Source organism: Capricornis sumatraensis, chromosome 7 (assembly GCF_032405125.1).
Source record: "Capricornis sumatraensis isolate serow.1 chromosome 7, serow.2, whole genome shotgun sequence".
NCBI lineage: Eukaryota > Metazoa > Chordata > Mammalia > Artiodactyla > Bovidae > Capricornis > Capricornis sumatraensis.
Window position 1 is genome coordinate 48494909 of NC_091075.1, and position 16606 is coordinate 48511514.

At 38.0% G+C, this 16606-nt stretch overlaps 1 protein-coding gene across 2 annotated transcripts in view; it reads left to right on the forward strand.

The window, feature by feature from the left end:
* Positions 1 to 16606, forward strand: part of TBC1D19 (TBC1 domain family member 19) — a 144284-nt gene that overhangs the window by 33653 nt on the left and 94025 nt on the right. Inside the window, exon 4 of one of the 2 annotated variants that reach the window (XM_068975259.1) lies at positions 1667 to 1742. The exons of the other annotated variant lie outside the window; for it this stretch is intronic. Within the exon in view, the coding sequence (XP_068831360.1) occupies positions 1667 to 1742 (76 nt within the window). The remainder of the gene's footprint in view (positions 1 to 1666; positions 1743 to 16606) is intronic. 2 annotated transcript variants of the gene reach the window in all.

A 16606-nucleotide genomic window follows, 5' to 3' on the forward strand; every position in this document is an offset into this window, starting at 1 on the left:
ACCATGTTGCATATAAGAAATACTGAGGTATCTAGAAATTACCAGTGGTTTTTTGTGTGTGTGAGTGGGGAAAGGTGATTTGTTTAGGTACATGGAATGCAGATTTTAGCAGAAAAAACAATTAGAAATAATTAGTTAGTGAAACTGTCTGAAGTTCCCCTTTAGATGTCCCTGCTTGGATAAGGAATTTCTTGAGAACTCAGTGCATGGTTCTTGATTGTTAGAATATGGTTGCTTTCAGTTCAGTTCAGTTCAGTTCAGTTCAGTCGCTCAGTCATGTCTGACTCTTTGCGACCCCATGAATCGCAGCACACCAGGCATCCCTGTCCATCACCATCTCCCAGAGTTCACTCAGACTCACGTCCATCGAGTCCGTGAGGCCATCCAGCCATCTCATCCTCTGTCGTCCCCTTCTCCTCCTGCCCCCAATCCCTCCCACCATCAGAGTCTTTTCCAATGAGTCAACTCTTTGCATGAGGTGGCCAAAGTACTGGAGCTTCAGCTTTAGCATCATTCCTTCCAAAGAAATCCCAGGGCTGATCTCCTTCAGAATGGACTGGATCTCCTTGCAGTTGCTTTACATGGGTATAATTTCTATGACTAATTTTAAGTAGAGGTATCAGTTGTGAAAGAGATCGAAACCTCTAAGGAAATGTTAAATTATTGTGTTTTCCTATTGCCTTCTCTGTGATTTTATATCACTCTGTACCTCAGTCATTACATTTCAACCATCCTGGCTTTTTCTGATTTTTAAACATTCCACAGTTTCCCACCTCAGAGTTTTGTGCTTGCTGTCGTTTTCCTTGGCATGTTGGTTGGCTCCTTTTCACTCATGTCTTGATTCAAACATTAGGTTTCCTAGACACCTTCCCTGCCCTTCCAAATCATTTAGACTTTATCCTGCTCTCCTTCTCTCATGGCATTTACTACTGTTTTATGTCTTTCTATTTATTTGTTTGTTTTTTATAAATATTGACTGTCTTTCTTCACTAGAATATTAGGTACATGAGAACAGGAGACACTGTCTTAATCTCGCCATATACCTAGAAGGGCTCAAATATTTGTTGAATAAATGAATCTGTTTTCTTAATAAAACCAATATATTTTGAATATAAAATGTCATGTTACACAGAATACAGAATTTATGACATTAAATTTAAACAATTTTATTAAATCTGTGAATTAATATAGTATGTAACGTATTGCATGCTAAAATATGGCTATTACAAAAGTATTTATACTATCATTTCAATTCTGTGGAAAAGGAAATTGGGAGAATTGAGAAAAGTTGATATTTTAGTAAGTTAATGGACTTGTTTAGATTTCAGATTTTTGAAATTTCTGTTATAATATTTATATACTAAAATTAACAGTTGTGAAAATTTCATATGAGCACTTACAGAGCTAAATAATTTAAAAGTTACCTCAATCTATGAATTCCACTTTAACTTTTAATATCATTAAATTGCTAATTTAAAGTTACAATGCTAGTAGGATAAGAATTAAAGTTTTGTTAGGTTGTTGTACTTTGTGTAAGTACGTAGAACTGCTAGCAAATGTTCTGTTTCATATATCATGAACTATAGAGGTAAGTAATTTCTAACCAACAAACTGATTAATTATCAAGAGAGGTATATAATATTTAGCTCCCTCTTTCTGTCCTCAGGTTTCCTTTACCTAGTCATCCTGCTGCACCTCCTGAACATCTTAAAGAACCTTTGGTATACATGCGGAAAGCACAGGTTGGCTATTGTTCATTTTAATTTTATTATTCCATACCACGTTATATAATGCAGAATGAAAGATCCTTATTGACATTAGGACTATATTTATTATATGAAAGACTGGATAAGGACTACTAAAGTGATACAAATAGGATTTGTATGCTGTTTATATTCGGTAACCAAGGATTACACTTACTTAATTTCTATAGTAATTCTGAAAATACTGACTAGAAGGGAAAAAAATCTTGTAACATACTGGCCTAAGATTTAAAATATGATAAAGGTATTATGCACCGATTTGTTCCTCAGGTTCTGTGATATTAAAGGAAAGAATAGGGAATGAACTGACTCACTCTTCCCCTAAAATTTTGGCTTTTGACACCAGTGTTACTGATACTGTATTTGAAATATACTTGTTTTCACAACAGGTTGTTACATAACAGTTGTATTCAGTTGAAGAATCCAAATGAATCCTGCAATCTAAGATGAACTGAAAAACAACAAAAAGTCACTTTAAAAGAATAAAATAATTTAAATAGAAAGACTAAAAAGCTGTTAAAATAGAAACAGTAAGCTGTCTGCTGCTGCTGCTAAGTCACTTCAGTCATGTCTGACTCTGTGTGACCCCATAGACGGCAGCCCACGAGGTTCCCCCATCCCTGGGATTCTCCAGGCAAGAACACTGGAGTGGGTTGCCATTTCCTTCTCCAATGCATGACAGTGAAAAGTGAAACTGAAGTCGCTCAGTCATGTCCGACTCTTCGCAACCCCATGGACTGCAGCCCACCAGGCTCCTCTGTCCATGGGATTTTCCAGACAAGAGTACTGGAGTGGGGTGCTAAATGCCCCTAATTCTTTAGCTGGTCTTCGCCTTTGCCCAGCCTGTCCTACCCACCTGTGAGGTAGGACTGTTCATGAGCCTTCCTCACAGTGCTGGGGACCCTCTACCTGCCCCTCCTGAGGCTTTAATGGACATCATAAACTGAACCTTCTTTCTCCGTCGTAGTCTCAGAAACTATTCCGTTCAATTCAGTTCAGTCGCTCGGTCATGTCCGACTCTTTGCGACCCCATGAATCACAGCACGCCAGGCCTCCCTGTCCATCACCATCTCCCGGAGTTCACTCAGACTCAGATGTTGCCATCCAGCCATCTCATCCTCTGTCGTCCCCTTCTCCTCCTGCCCCCAATCCCTCCCAGCATCAGAGTCTTTTCCAATGAGTCAGCTCTTCGCATGAGGTGGCCAAAGTACTGGAGCTTCAGCTTTAGCATCATTCCCTCCAAAGAAATCCCAGGGCTGATCTCCTTCAGAATGGACTGGTTGGATTTCCTTGCAGTCCAAGGGACTCTAAAGAGTCTTCTCCAACACCACAGTTCAAAAGCATCAATTCTTCGGCGCTCAGCCTTCTTCACAGTCCAACTCTCACATCCATACATGACTACTGGAAAAACCATAGCCTTGACTAGATGGACCTTAGTTGGCAAAGTAATGTCTCTGCTTTTGAATATACTATCTAGGTTGGTCATCACTTTTCTTCCAAGGAGTAAGCGTCTTTTAATTTTATGGCTGCAGTCACCATCTGCAGTGATTTTGGAGCCCCAAAAAATAAAGTCTGACACCGTTTCCACTGTTTCCCCATCTATTTCCCATGAAGTGATGGGACCAGATGCCATGATCTTCATTTTCTGAATGTTGAGCACCTATTATGAAAAATTTGAAATACACCCTGGAGAACTCCCATGAACCCATCACCCAGCTTCAGCAATTACACAGTGGTTCCGCTGCTCCTGAGAGTGTTCTGCTGTTTTGAGTTACTATGTTTCACGTGCTGGATGTTAGGCAGATTTTTAGTTTTCTGCTTTCATTTTCATTTTGAAAAACCCTTAAAATTGGAGGGTGAAAGGAAGCTATATAAACAAAAAACGTGGAGATATTTGAGGAAATATTAATGTGTAGTATATATCTATATCTCAGTTGAGTTGAGTTCAGTTCAGTTGCTCAGTCGTGTCTGACCCTTTGCGACCTCATGAATCGCAGCACACCAGGCCTCCCTGTCCATCACCAACTCCCGGAGTTCACTCAGACTCAGGTCCATCAAGTCAGTGATGCCATCCAGCCATCTCATCCTCTGTCGTCCCCTTCTCCTCCTGCCCCCAATCCCTCCCAGCATCAAAGTCTTTTCCAATGAGTCCACTCTTTGCATGAGGTGGCCAAAGTATTGGAGTTTCAGCTTCAGCATCATTCCTTCCAAAGAACACCCAGCGCTGATCTCCCTCAGAATGGACTGGTTGGATCTCCTTGGAGTCCAAGGGACTCTCAAGAGTCTTCTCCAACACCACAGTTCAAAAGCATCAATTCTTCGGTGCTCGGCTTTGTTCACAGTCCAACGCTCACATCCATACATGACCACTGGAAAACCATAGCCTTGACTAGATGGACCTTTGTTGGCAAAGTAATGTCTCTGCTTTTCAATATGCTACCTAGGTTGGTCATAACTTTTCTTCCAAGGAGTAAGCGTCTTTTAATTTTATGGCTGCAGTCACCATCTGCAGTGATTTTGGAGCCCAAAGAAATAAAAGTCTGACACTGTTTCCACTGTTTCCCCATCTATTTCCCATGAAGTGATGGGACCAGATGCCATGATCTTCGTTTTCTTAATGTTGAGCTTTAAGCCAACTTTTTCACTCTCCACTTTCACTTTCATCAAGAAGCTTTTTAGTTCCTCTTCACTTTCTGCCATAAGGGTAGTGTCATCTGCGTATCTGAGGTTATTGATATTTCTCCCAGCAGTCTGGATTCCAGCTTGTGCTTCTTCCAGCCCAGCATTTCTCATGATGTACTCTGCATAGAAGTTAAATAAGCAGGGTGACAATATACAGCCTTGACATACTCCTTTTCCTATTTGGAACCAGTCTATTGTTCCATGTCCAGTTCTAACTGTTGCTTCCTGACCTGCATACAGATTTCTCAAGAGGCAGGTCAGGTGGTCTGGTATTCCCATCTCTTTCAGAACTTTCCACAGTTTATTGTGATCCACACAGTCAAAGGCTTTGGCATAGTCAATAAAGCAGAAATAGATGTTTTTCTGGAACTCTCTTGCTTTTTCAATGATCCAGCGAATGTTGGCACTTTGATCTCTGGTTTCTCTGCCTTTTCTAAAACCAACTTGAACATCTGGAAGTTCACGGTTCACATGTTGCTGAAGCCTGGCTTGGAGAATTTTGAGCATTACTTTACTAGTGTGTGAGATGAGTGCAATTGTGCAGTAGTTTGAGCATTCTTTGGCATTGCCTTTCTTTGGGATTGGAATGAAAACTGACCTTTCTCCAGTCCTGTGGCCACTGCTGAGTTTTCCAAATTTGCTGGCATATTGAGTGCAGCATTTTCACAGCATCATCTTTCAGGATTTGAAATAGCTCAACTGGAATTCCATGACCTCCACTAGCTTTGTTTGTAGTGATACTTCCTACGGTCCGCTTGGCTTCACATTCCAGGATGTCTGGCTCTAGGTGAGTGATCACACCATCGTGATTATCTTGGTCATGAGGATCTTTTTTGTACAGTTCTTCTGTGTATTCTTGCCACCTCTTCTTAATATCTTCTGCTTCTGTTAGGTCCATACCATTTCTGTCCTTTATCGAGCCCATCTTTGCATGAAATGTTCCCTTGGTATCTCCAATTTTCTTGAAGAGATCTTTAGTCTTTCCCATTCTGTTGTTTTCCTCTATTTCTTTGCATTGATCGCTGAGGAAGGCTTTCTTATCTCTTCTTGATATTCTTTGGAACTCTGCATTCAGATGCTTATATCTTTCCTTTTTTCCTTTGCTTTTCGCTTCTCTTCTTTTCACAGCTATTTGTAAGGCCTCCTCAGACAGCTGTTTTGCTTTTTTGCCTTTCATTTCCATGGAGATGGTCTTGATACCTGTCTCCTGTACAATGTCACGAACCTCCTTCCATGGTTCATCAGGCACTCTGTCTATCTGATCTAGTCCCTTAAATCTATTTCTCATTTCCACTGTATAATCATAAGGGATTTGATTTAGGTTGTACCTAAATGGGGTCATGGTGGACAGGTGTGACAGAATGTGGTCCACTGGAGAAGGGAATGGCAAAACACTTCAGTATTCTTACCTTGAGAACCCCATGAATAGTATGAAAAGGCAAAATTGTAGGATACTGAAAGAGAAACTACCCAGGTCAGTAGGTGCCCAATATGCTACTGGAGATCAGTGGAGAAATAACTCCAGAAAGAATGAAGAGATGGGGCCAAAGCAAAAACAATACCCAGTTGTGGATGTGACTGGTGATAGAAGCAAGGTCTGATGCTGTAAAGAGCAATATTGCATAGGAACCTGGAATGTCAGGTCCATGAATCAAGGCAAATTGGAAGTGGTGAAACAGGAGATGGCAAGAGTGAACGTCGACATTCTAGGAATCAGCGAACTAAAATGGACTGGAATGGGTGAATTTAACTCAGATGACCATTATATCTACTACTGCGGGCAGGAATCCCTTATAAGAAATGGAGTAGCCATCATGGTGGACAAAAGAGTCCGAAATGCAGTACTTGGATGCAATCTCAAAAACAACAGAATGATCGCTGTTCGTTTCCAAGGCAAACCATTCAATATCACAGTAATCCAAGTCTATGCCCCAACCAGTAACGCTGAAGAAGCTAAAGTTGAACGGTTCTATGAAGACCTACAAGACCTTTTAGAACTAACAGCCCAAAAAGATGTCCTTTTCATTATAGGGGACTGGAATGCAAAAGTAGGAAGTCAAGAAACACCTGGAGTAACAGGCAAATTTGGCCTTGGAATGCAGAATGAAGCAGGGCAAAGACTAATAGAGTTTTGCCAAGAAAATGCACTGGTTACAGCAAACACCCTTTTCCAACAACACAAGAGAAGACTCTACACGTGGACATCACCAGATGGTCAACACCGAAATCAGACTGATTATATTCTTTGCAGCAAAGATGGAGAAGCTCTATACATTCAACAAAAACAAGACCGGGAGCTTACTGTGGCTCAGATCATGAACTCCTTATTGCCAAATTCAGACTTAAATTGAAGAAAGTAGGGAAAACTACTAGACCATTCAGGTATTTCTATCGCTAGTAAAGTAAATAGTAAATGTTGCTCGGTCGTGTCCGACTCTTTGCAACCCCATGGACTGTAGCCTACCAGGTTCCTCTGTCCATGGGATTTTCCAGGCAAGAATACTGGAGTGGGTGGCCATTTCCTTCTCCAGGAGATCTTCCCAACCCAGGGATCGAACCCAGGTATCCTGCGTTGTAGGCAGACGCTTTATCATCTGAGCCACTGGGGAAGTCTGTTTCTATCTCTAGGTAGTATTAATACTTTAGGGCCAGCAATCAGATGGTATTTACATCAGTGTGTAATAAAGAATAATCTCGAAATGATGCATGCATGAAAAAATTGTTTGGTCTTTTATTATAAAGGTCTGAACTTAAGAAAAAAAATCTAAATATCTAGTTCTAAGGGTTTTTTTTTCAAAATTGGAAAATTTTTGAACATTTTAGAGAAAGTATCAGTTTTAACATGTGTAAAAAATAGAAGTCGATTTCCTATTAAGACTAGAGAGGTGAATAATAGGTCTATTCTTAAAGTCTATTGCTAGTTGCTGAGACTGTGTTCTTTCTAGGCTTACCCACTAGATCAAGGGTTGGCATGCTACAGCCCATGGGCCAGATCTGCCCTGCTACCTGTGTTTGTATTATGGGCAAGCTAGGAATTTTTTTTTTTTTTTTTGCATTTTGAACTGGTTGAAAATCAAAAGAATACTGTCTTTAGACCCATGAAAATTATAGGAATTAATAAAATGTATTTATTAGAAAATAGTCATGCTCCTTTATTTACATGTTGTTTATGGCTGCTTTTACAATACAGTGTCAGAGTGAAGTAGTTGCATTGGAGACATTATGACCTGTAAAGTGTAAAATTTTTAACCACCTACCCTTTTACAGAAAGTGTGAAAACCCCTTGATTAAATTATTCAGTTCTTTAAGAGTATGAACTGTGCTTTTATCCTCAACATCTAAGCACAGTCCCTAGCTCATAGAACACTCTCAGTAAATGTTTGCTGAAATGCAGTTGACTCTTGAACAACATGGGTTTGAACTACATGGATCCACTTCTATGTGGATTTTTTATTCAGTGCTACATATAATACTAAACTATCCTGGGTTGGTTGAATCTGCAGATGTGGAACCACAGGTATGGACAGCCAAATATCTGGTTATACTCAGATTTTCCACTATGTTAAGGATGTTGGCATCCCTAACCTCCAAAAAGTTCACGGTCAGCTGTAACTGGTTCTTTAACCATGGTCATACTAAATGCCTCCTCCACCAGTTGGTGTCTGCTTGTCTTCCCATTTGTTCTTCTCTGGTTGCCTAGTTCTTGACTTCCCTGATCTGTCAGGCAGTTCCCTTCTTTGTGTGAAAGCTACCTAGCCTGGACTGAATGACTGCTGTTCTGTCATGTTCTCTCTTCCACCTCATTCATACCTTTTACCCCATCAGATTTCTACTCTGACTGGCATTTTAGTCCTCAGCCTAAGGCTGCCTCTACTGTCTACTATCTCTCTTCCCCTAAACTGTTGAGTACTTAGGGAAGAAATCATGTAAGATCTATGTTTACCGTTAGTTTAATCTAAATCCATTTATGTATCTTTCAGTGGGTTCATTTTGCTGCATCTCAATCCTTTTATTATTAATTATCTGCTTTCGATGGTAAATACCAAAATCAGATTGATTATATTCTTTGCAGCCAAAGATGGAGAAGCTCTATGCAGTCAGCAAAAACAAAACTGAGAGCTGATTGTGGCTCAGATCATGAACTCCTTATTGCAAAATTCAGACTTTAAATTGAACAAAGTAGGAAAAACCACTAGACCACTCAGGTTTGGCCTACATCAAATCGCTTACAGTTATACAGTGGAAGTGACAAACAGATTCGAGGAATTAGATCTGATAGACAGAGTGCCTGAAGAACTATGGACAGAGGTTCATGACATTATACAGGAGGCAGTGATAAGACCATCCCCAAGAAAAAGAAATGCAAAAAGGCAAAATGGTTGTCTGAGGAGGCCTTACAAATAGCTGAGAAAAGAAGAGAAGCTAAAGGCAAAGGAGAAAAGGAAAAGATATACCCATTTGAATGCAGATTTCCAGAGAATAGCAAGGAGAGATAAGAAAGCATTCTCGGTGATCAGTGCAAAGAAATAGAGGAAAACAATAGAATGGGAATGACTAGAGATCTCTTCAGGAAAATTAGAGACACCAAAGGAACATTTCATGCCAAGATGGGCACAATAAAGGACAGAAATGGTATGGACCTAACAGAAGCAGAAGATATTAAGAAGAGGTGGCAAGAATACACAGAAGAATAGACAAAAAAGATCTTCATGACCAAGATAACCACGATGGTGTGATCACTCACCTAGAGCCAGACATCCTGGAATGCGAAGTCAAATGGGCCTTAGGAAGCATCACTACAAACAAAGCTAGTGGAGGTGATAGAATTCCAGTTGAGCTATTTCAAATCCTAGAAGATGATGCTGTGAAAATGTTGTGCTCAATATACCAGCAAATTTGGAAAACTCAGCAGTGGCCACAGGACTGGAAAAGGTCTGTTTCAGTCTAGTCCCAAAGAAGGGCAATGCCAGGGAATGCTCAAACTAACGCACAATTGTACTCTTCTCACACACTAGCAAAGTAATGCACAAAATTTTCCAAGCCAGGCTTCAACAGTACAGGAACCCTGAACTTCCAGATGTTCAAGCGGGATTTAGAAAAGGCAGAGGAACCAGAGATCAAACTGCCAACATCTGCTGGATCCTAGATAAAGCAAGAGAGTTCCAGAAAAACAACAACTTTTGCTTTATTGACTATGCCAGAGCCTTTGATTGTGTGGATCACAACAAACTGTGGAAAATTTTGAAAGAGATGGGAATACCAGACCACCTGACCTTGCTCCTGAGAAATCTGTGTGCAGGTCAAGAAGCAACAGTTAGAACTAGACATGTAACAACAGACTGGTTCCAAATTGGGAAAGGAGTACGTCAAGGCTGAATATTGTCACCCTGCTTATTCAACTTATCTGAAGAGTATATCATGTGAAATTCCGGGCTGGATGAAGCACAAGCTGGAATCAAGGTTGCCAGATATGCAAATGACACCACCCTTATGGCAGAAAGTGAAGGAGAACTAAAGAGCCTCTTGATGAAAGTGAAAGAGGAGAATGAAAAAGTTAACTTAAAACTCACCATTCAGAAAATATGGCATCTGGTCCCATCACTTCATGGCAAATAGAGGGAAACTGGGTATCAGATCCTTGGGAATTCTCCATAGTATCTTCTTAATTTTTCTATACATCTAAAACTCTTGTAAAAAATTAAGTCTACTAAAAAAAAAAAAGATAAACAGTGGAGACTTTAGTTTTGGAAACAGTGAGACTTTATTTTGGCAGGGGGTGATGGGGGGGCTATGTTTTTGGGTTGCCATTTCTTTCTCTAGGATTTACCCTTATAATATTTCTTACTGCCTTCTAGGAAACCTTTAATGACTGCCAGTTGCCTAATAAATGATGTTCGTACTCCAAAGCCCACCATGAAGGGTTTTTACTGTCTGTCCCCAGCAGAGACTATTCCACTCCATCAGTCTCTGCTGTCTTATAACTGCCCTTTAAGTGAAGCATTTTGCCTTTCCTATTGCATCTTTAACACTTTTTGTTTTGCTGTCATGGAAAGCCCTCTGCTTGTTCTGTGTTATGTAAATCCCATTTATTTTGTGTCAGCTTAGATGGCATCTCTTCACTGAGGTTGTTATTACTCCTGTTGAAAGGATTTCTCCCTCTTTTGAACTCTGGTAGCACACTATCCCTGGAGGAGGGCATGACAACGCAGACCTTTATGTAGCAGAAACTTAGTAAGTTTATAATGAGCCAGTAAGAAAAGGCATTTCCCATCTTTTCTTACAATATTTATTTAACAGATGTTTCCTGAATGCCCTTGAGTAGAAGACACTCTGCTGTGTGCTGTGGAGATTCAGAAATAAATTAGAGATTCTGCCTTCAGGAAACTACATGATTTGATAATTGAAATAAGACTTGGACCCATGTATCTGTAACACAAGGTAGAAAGTGTTGCCTGCCAAAGGGAAGGTGGCCAGGAAATCTAGGCTGTAAGGGGAAGAGGCTACTATTACTGCGTCAGCCTTTTCCCGAGTCTTTTATGCCGAATCCTCACCCTGAGAGATGTTCCACAAAATGGGGTTTCAGGGACAAGTAAATTTGCAAATGGAAGCACACATTGCCTTCCTCTTATTGAATCACTATTTATTTATTTTTATTTTTTTTTAGTAGACTTGATTTTTTACAAGAGTTTTAGATGTATAGAGAAGATAGTATGCAGAATTCCCAAGGATCTGATACCGTTTCCCTTTTTAACTTCTTACATTACTATGTACGCTCATTACACTTACTGGACTGATATTAATACCATAGCTAAAGTTCATACTTCATTCAGTAGATTCCCAGTGTTAACCTCATGTCCTTTTTCTGTTTTAGGAATCCATCCAGGACACCACATTGCATTTGGTTGTCATGTCTCCTTAGGCTCCTCTTGGCTATGACATTTTCTCAGACTTCCCTTGTTTTTGATGACCTTGACAGTTTTGAGAAATACCGGTCAGGTATTTTGTAGAATATCCCTCTCTTGGAATTCGTCAGATGTTTTTCTCATGATTAGACCGGGGTTATGAGTTTTTTGTAGGAAGATCACAGACATAAAGTGCCATTTATACTGATCAAATTGTATCATCGTTCATACTATCAACATGATATATCACTGTTGATGTTGACCTTTCTTGCCTGATTGAGATAGTAATTGTGAGGTTTTTCCACTGTAAAGTTACTCCCCCTCTCCCACCTTAGATGTATACTATACTCTCTGGAAGGAAGTCACAGTTCATACTCAAGGAAGAGAAATTATGTTCCACCTCCCTGAGTGGGAGAGTATCTACAAAAATTATTTAGAATTCTTCTGCATCGAAGAACCGTCTTCTCTCCCCCATTTATTTACTTATTCAATCATTTATTTGTGTCAATATGGACTCGTGAATATTTATTGTGTACTTTGGTTTTTAGTCTGATGCTTCTTAATTTTGTTTACAATTTCTTTTGGTGTGTTAATGGCTCAGAGAGGCTCTTCAGAGAAACAGTTTAATTTTTTCTCTGTAGAGAAACAGTTTAATTTTTATTTAACCTAGTGCTGTTCAGACTTATGTGACATATTTCCATGTAAAGTACTTTGGGAACTACTTTGCTACACCTTTCACAGAAAGCAGTATTTGAAGAAATTTATATGCGGTGCGATAAATATAAGTTTACAAATTTTCATGTGAAATAATAGTAGTAAGCACATAGAGCTCTAATTATGTGCCAGGTACCATTCAAGTATTCACTCATTTAATATTTATGTCGACTCTATGAGATGAGTTACATTTATGGTCTCAGAGAGTGCCAGCTTCACAAAACTACTAAGTGGAAGACTTGGAATTTGAACTTGGACAGCCACTCCAGAATCTGCACTACCTGATTCTATTCAGCCTTTCTGTATCCAGTCCAGAAATGCTCAGACAAACTCAGGATGAGCTATGTGGCTGAATTTATCTTGTTTGCTGTCAATCCAGTAACCTTAGTAAAGTTGAGAATTTTGCTAGTTTCATATTACTTCAATTCTCATCTCCTTCCTAACTGGTCTTTCTGCCTTCTGTACTGTCACTCCATTTCTTAAAACTTCCAAGACTTTTAGGATAGAGCTTCAGTTCCTTACTTTTGCTTAAAAATCTATACATTATCTTGCCCCATTTTACTGTTCAGGTCTCATCTCTTGCCTCTTCTTACTGTCCCTCCCCTTCCTGCCACTCCATTTCCACGCACATGTACCTTCTCTCTCTCTTCATCTCCTTGGTGTCCTCCAGCAGGAGAACCTGTGCTCATACCGTCATTCCTACCCTAGACTGCCTCCCCTCGAACCCCACATGCTTCTGGCTAACCTCTACACATTCTTCAGGTGTTGGGTTAGATGATGGTTTCTTTAGGAAGGCTTTCTGACCCCTCTCTCTCAGATACTCAAGATACTTTTCCTGTATCTCCAGTCCTCCACATGAGAGGCACCCTGCCCTTCCTACCACAGTACTTGGGTTGTCTGTATGATCACTAGATTCTGTAGAGCAGAACCAGTGTCTCTCTTCCCACATTGTATCTGCAACCTCTGGCATGGTGCCCGGCCCATGGTAGACACTCAATAGATTTTTTTTAAAATGATGAATGAATTACATAATGGAAAATGGAAATGTTCCCTTTAGGAAAATATTTGTACTCTTATTTTGAGTATTTCACGTCTTGAGCCTTATCTAAAGAAAAGAATCAGAGATAACAGTAAAAATTTAAAGGTGTCTAAAGAAAGCAATAGGGCCTGCTTAAATATAACGTAGAATCTCCAAAAGACAGTTTTACATAGGCATCAAAAATGGCATTTTTAGAGAAGTATAATGAGATGAAATTGCATATGATATAATCTCAATTCAAAACAGCAAACTATAAAACAATATAATTCTACTTTAATTAAGTGTATGTATATCCAAGTGCATATATATACACATATACATCTCAGTTGTACACATACATGCATAGAAAAAATGAAGAGAATAAAATGGTAACAGTAGTTATTTTTGACTGGTGGAAATTTATGAGTGCTTATTTATTCTTTTGTTCTTTACATATTGTACAGTTTTTCATATTATCTTGAATAAATATATACTTTTATTATCATAGAATTACTGAAGCCTTTTTCCATTAGAAAGCTGGGTTATTATTATTTTGTTTTACTTTATTCATTTCAATGTGGAGAAAGTAATTTAAAATTTTATAATTTCATAAGTTTTGCAAGCTATGTATTTATTACATGGTTTTTAATGACTTTTTATTTATTTTCATTACTATGAAAAAGTAGCAAGATGATAATTAATACCCATTTAAAGATTTCAGTAGAACTGCAATTCTTTTGTGAATCTTTTACCCCTCATGGCTTAGAAACTACCTTATTTATAAAATTCTTGAAATCCTTCGAGTTAATACCATAGTTTTCAATTATTAGGGAAACTGATTAGAAAGCAACAGTAATTTCATTTAGAGAGGATATGGGTTTAAGTAAAAAGTAATGTCTTCCTATTTAAACATTTTAAATGTAAAAGACCATCTGTTTTCCTTTTAAATAACATTTTAAAAAATCTTTATTTTGTAAGTCTTTGGGATAGAAACTTTAACTTTCTTCTTATTTTATATTGGTACACTATCATTTTTCAATAACTTATTTGCTACTTCCACTTTTTGTTGGGTGCTAGGAACACACTGAAATTTTTATCTAAATAATAGCTTAGGAATAACTATGAGTTTTTAGCATTTATCTTTGAGACGTAGGGCTTATTTATTTCCACAAGTAGAGAAAAATTATGCACCTATAGAACTGGAGCTGGAGCTAAAGTGGGCCTTCACATTTATCCAGTCTAACCTCTGGAGCTCATCTCCTTTTGATGGAGAACTGGAAACAAGAAATTCACAATTTTAACCCATTTTGATTAAGTCTTAATTGTTGGAAAGTTTCTTGCTTGTGTTAAATGGTTATAAGCTCCTTATAACATTTATGCACTGGTCTGAGCTTTGTAGATATAAAGCATTGAATACATGATAATCAGTGAGATAAAGAAATGAATAAATACCACTTAATCAAGATTAGAGTTCTTTAGGGAACCTAAAGGATGACCCCACTTAAAAGCAGCCACTCGCTTCATCTTGGATTTTCCCTCATTGTCAGGAGATTCCGTTACTGTTTCTGATGTCTGTGGAAATGATTTTTTTGACTAAGACTTCTATGAAATGACTTCTGACCATCTGACTGAAGTTCCTGCAAAGAGTACCTTGGAAAAATCCTGACAACCTTTCATAGATATGAAGCAGGGAATAGGGAAGACAAGGCCAACCACTGGGGTCGCTCTTCTTTCACTATTCTTAGGATTTTCCAGGATGTGATGTGTTCTGTTGTCAGCTAGAAGTTTCGATATACCTAGCTTCCTATTGTGTGCCTATTGTTTTACATTTTCTATGGTTTTTTATGTATGGATTGGTATAGCCCTTATGAACTTTTTGCAACTTATCCATATTATTTGTTTCTGTCTTATCCTTCTCACCCTTACTACAGGGATAGCTGTTTTATTCATCTTTTAATGGCATATGTTTAATAAGAGCCCAGTAAATATTTGTTGAATCAATATATTTTCATTATTTGAAAACTCAGCTATTAGCCTCATGTCCACCTGTTCTAGCCTTAAAATTGTGAATTTTCTGAGTTGAACATCCTTTTCCTCTTTCTGTCAGTTTTTTGTCTTGTTCTTTCTTCTCTTCTGGATCATTTCCACGATTTTGCTTTTGTTGTGGAACACAGTAGAAAATGATAAATGAATAAAGCTTTGTTCAGCATTGCTTCAGCTCTTAATATTCTTTTCCATTCTACTCTCATGTGTTGTTTTTAAAAGTTTTCCCATTTGTAAAAATGAGGGTAATGATACATTACTCACAGGGTTAATAAAAATAACATATTGTAAACACATGTAAATCACTTAGATCTATTTTTTTCATTCAGAATACTTACTTCTAATATCTAATTACCTTTTAAAAAGATTTTATTGGAGTATAGTTGATTTACAATGTTGTGTTAACTTCTGCTCTTCAGCAAGGTGAATCAGTTCTATACATAAACATGTATCCACTGTTTTTTAGATTTTTTTCCCATGTAGATCATTACAGAGTATCAAGAAGAGTTCCCTATGCCGTACAGTAGGTCCTTATTAGTTTATTGTTGTTGTTTAGTCACTAAGTCATGTCTGACTCTTTGCAACCACAGGGACTGCAGCATGCCAGGCTTCCCTGTCCTTCACTGTCTCCTGGAGTTTGCTCCAACTCATGTCCATTGAGTCAGTGATGCTATCTAACCATCTCATCCTCTGCTGCCCTCTTCTCCTTTTGCCTTGAATCTTTCCCAGCATCAGGGTCTTTTCCAATTAGTTGGCTCTTCGTATTGGGTCTATTTTATATGTAGTAGTTTTTATATGTCTGTATCAATCTCCCAATTTATCCCTCCCCTCACTTATTCCCTGGTAACTATAAGTTTGTTTTCTCTAATTTCTTTTCTGTGAAATTTTTTTCTTAAGTAGTTTCTCTGTATATTACATCTAACGTTAAATTTAAATGTGGTAAGTTGAAATACTTGGTAAGTAGGATAGTCATTTAGGAGAACTGTGATTTATCACTTAAAATTTTACTTTGTCAAAACACCTGAAGCGATGTTTTTGTCAGAGTGATTTTCTAAAGAATAAGTTAAATATGCTTCAGAATATCTTATTAACATATAATTATGTTAATTATAATTAGAAAGTATCATTCTATTTTAAATGTACTTTATGTCTGAGTTTTTAGTAGGTTTTATGCTGTATTAAAATTATGTATTGCAGTCTTACAAATATGTACAGTATATATTATGAGCCACACATTGATGTCTGTTGTAACTTTTATTTTTATATCTGAGAGTTATTTTCTTTTTATCAACTCAAGAGTCCTCTTATTAGTGGTTGAAAATGATAATTTTTGAAATCATAATTCAATAGCTAGAAATTTAGTTCTTTTATATAATGGGATACATAATAAAAAATCAGGGATTAGATTTTTAATCTTTATGCAAGTTTTATTTTTATAGTAATCACTGAATTAAAATTCAGTTCAGTTCAGTCACTCAGTCATA